At 60.8% G+C, this 3,105-nt stretch overlaps 1 protein-coding gene across 1 annotated transcript; it reads right to left on the bottom strand.

Moving 5' to 3' along the window:
• Positions 1–401: 401 nt before the first annotated feature.
• On the bottom strand, positions 402–2,807 carry LOC127302647 (uncharacterized). Its single transcript, XM_051333181.2, has one exon. It carries the CDS (start codon positions 2,635–2,637, stop codon positions 733–735), a length of 1,905 nt encoding a protein of 634 aa, XP_051189141.1. The 5' UTR covers positions 2,638–2,807; the 3' UTR covers positions 402–732.
• Positions 2,808–3,105: the final 298 nt, after the last annotated feature.

Here is a 3,105-nt window from a genome sequence, read left to right as displayed (position 1 = left end):
CTAGAGCAGCATATGATTTGAAGAGATGAAAGAGGATAATAATGATGCCATATGCAAAAACAGACATAATAAACAGCTAAAATGACCATTCCTAGAGAGTATTGAAACAGATTGACCACCTCGGAGAGGGTTTATATATATACATAAGGGGGGAAAGGAAACAATTCTGGTCATAATGCTACGAAGATATGCAGATGAAAACATGTACCTGGGGCATTGATTAGTTATCAAATATGAATCTCTGCTGCAGTTGAACGATGACGCAATTGCAGCCTATAACTGCATCTCAAGAATGAGAAGGTACTTGAAGAGACATCAACTGGACAGTGCAGCATAATTATAGAGACAGTCAAGCAAACCATGAGGTCATATGGAAGAAAGAAGAAATGCAAGGCACTGGGGATTCAAGGATTTTTCTCTGATAGAAAGGTGAAAATGTAATATACATGATACATCATTAGACCAAAGAGAGTACACGATGCTAATAAATCTCCCAAAACTATGCCACCACAAAGCAACCCAAGTTCTGTACGCCTACAAACCCCCCTCCGTCCAGGACATCTGAAACAAAATTACCTCCGTCCATGTATCAAGAACCCAACCAAAGATGCAAGCAACATTGGCCTTCGCCATGTTGGGGATCAAAAAGGTTCAGCCAGAGTATACATAGAAGCCGCTCGATCGGTGTATATACAGTGCTCGGACATTGTAAGAAGAAGACAGCGGGCTCCGCTAGTAGTAGGCTTTTGCGCCTCTGGACTGGTACAGCTCGAGCCTGATCTTGGCCTCCGGCAACAAGTTCTCGATGGTCGGGTCCTGCATCATGTACGCCTGCTTGGAGGCCCATTCGAGCACGGTGAGGATCTCCGCCTGCGCCAGCTCCTCGCTGTCAGGGACACTTTGCGCAATGTAGCACACAAGGGTGAGCGCCGCGAGCTGGACCGCCTGCTCCCCGAAGTACACGAGCTGCACAAGGTGCTTGGCGCCGCCGGCCTCGATGATGGCCTTGGAATGGTCGACGCGCAGGTAGTTGTCGGTGCAGGCGAACTTGGTGAGCGCCATGGCGGCCTCCCGGGAGACGTCGGCCTCCCTCTCGTCGAGGAGTTTGACGAGCGGCGCGATGATCCTGGTCTCGGTGGCGCGGAAGGTCCTGGAGAGGCAGCCGAGCGAGACGATGCAGGGGACGAGCAGGTCGTCGTACTCGGCCTTGTCGACGACGCGCAGCAGCTGGTCGACGACGGCGCGCGCGGCGGGGGAGGTGGGCTTGAAGGCGGAGCGGCGCAGGTCGGAGTTCTGCTCGGCGACGGCGCAGATCTCCATGAGCGCCATGGCGGAGTTGTACTGCACGTCGCCCTCGCCCTTGTCGAGCAGCACCGCGAAGCAGAGCAGCGCCCGCGACTCGGTGATGCTCTTGCAGATGGCCGCGTTGCCCTTGGCGAGCTGCCAGAGCGCCTTCGCGGCGTTGGCCTTCATGTAGGCCTTTGTCTCCGGGTCCTCCAGGTCCCTGCCCCTGGCCGTGGATCCGGAGAGGGAGGTGGAGTTGTGCTGCTTGGATCCGGTGGAGCCGCCGTTGCTGCCTATGCTCTTGGTGCTGGCCCCGAGGTTGCTGGATTTGGCGGCCATGGTGGACTGCATCACGAGGCTGTGCATCTCGGTCTTCGCGGCAGGGGAGGCGGTGCCGGCAGAGAGCAAGTCTGGCATGGCACCGCCGTTGATGTTCTTCTTGTCCATGACGACGGAATGTATGGACAACTTGGATGTGATGGCGTACTTGGAGTGCTCCTGGACGGTCTCGAACGCGAGGTGGCCCACGAGGAGTCGAATGACGTTGTGCTGCGCGAAGGCGTCCTGGCACTTGGGGTGGTTGGCGGCGAGCTCGGACACCGCCCACGCCACCATGGCCTGGACCTTCATGGGCCCGTCCTTGAGCACCTTGGCGAACGCGGCGCAGGCCCCCGCCAGCACGATCTGCTCGACGCACTCGGGGTCGCGGCCGAGGAGGCCGATGGCGAGGGCCGCGCTCTCCTGCCCCTCGGGCCGGCCCTCCTTGGCGAGCCGCAGCAGCGGCGGCACCCCGTCCTCCTCGATGATGAGCTTGGAGTAGCGGTCGCTGTCGCGCGCGAGCGAGACGAGGCTGGCGGCGGCGTCGGCGCGCGCGTCGAGGTCGCCCGTGTAGAGGACCGCGATCTGCTCCCAGATGAGGAAGAGGATGGGCTCGTTCTGCGCGATGGGGGGCAGGCCGATGTGCGCGTCGTCGAAGTCGTCGGAGGAGGCGGAGGCGGAGACGCGGAGCAGCCAGGAGAGGTCGCCGGTGGAGTTGTCGAGCTGGTTGGACATCTTTTTGAAGGACCCCGCGGGGATGATGGTGAAGACGCGGCGGACGAGGCCGTGCGCGCGGCACTTGTCGACGAGGGCGAGGGCTTTGTCGAGGGCCTTCTCGGTGTCGTCGAAGATGCGGCGCGCGGGGCGCTCGTAGAGGTCGGCGCGCGCGGCTTGGCGGAGGAGGGTGGCCAGGCGCTCGACTTTTGATTTGAGGTCCGTGCACTCCTGCCGGAAGGTGTAGGCCTCGTCGGAGGTCTTGATTACTTGGTCGGAGAGCTGGATCGGGCGCGCCAGGATCTGCTTGAGGTCGTCCATGTTGGGTGGCGGCGGGGGGTGTGGTATGGTGCGGTGGTGGTCAACGGGCGAGCCGGAATGGGACGGGATGGGGGTGTCCCGTCCGGCGGCTGGCCGGCGGAGGTGCTTCTTCTTCCTGCCTCCTCCGAATGGGGGGAGGAGGAAGAGGAGCGGGGAGGGAATGGGGAGTAAATTCGGTATCGGTTTTTTGCGGGGCGGAGGGAGGGGGTACTTGGGCTGGCTGGCTGGCAGGCAGCGTGCGTGCGTGCGCGTGAGCTGGAACCCGGACCGGACGCAGCGGGCGGGCGGGCGGACGGCAGCAACAACAAGGGGGCCGTCGTCTGCTCCTCGTGTCGTCTCGTCTCGTGTCTTGCGGCGGTGCGTTTCCCTCGTTTTCCCGGTGATTTTGGCGTCGTTTCCTCAGGTCTGCCTGCGCGCCGCGACAAGGTGGTGGTCTTGGCCATTTCCTCCCCGGCCCCTCTACATCTC

The sequence above is a fragment of the Lolium perenne genome, chromosome 5 (genome assembly GCF_019359855.2).
Source record: "Lolium perenne isolate Kyuss_39 chromosome 5, Kyuss_2.0, whole genome shotgun sequence".
Classification (NCBI taxonomy): domain Eukaryota; kingdom Viridiplantae; phylum Streptophyta; class Magnoliopsida; order Poales; family Poaceae; genus Lolium; species Lolium perenne.
This window is presented reverse-complemented; position numbering and strand designations above follow the sequence as displayed.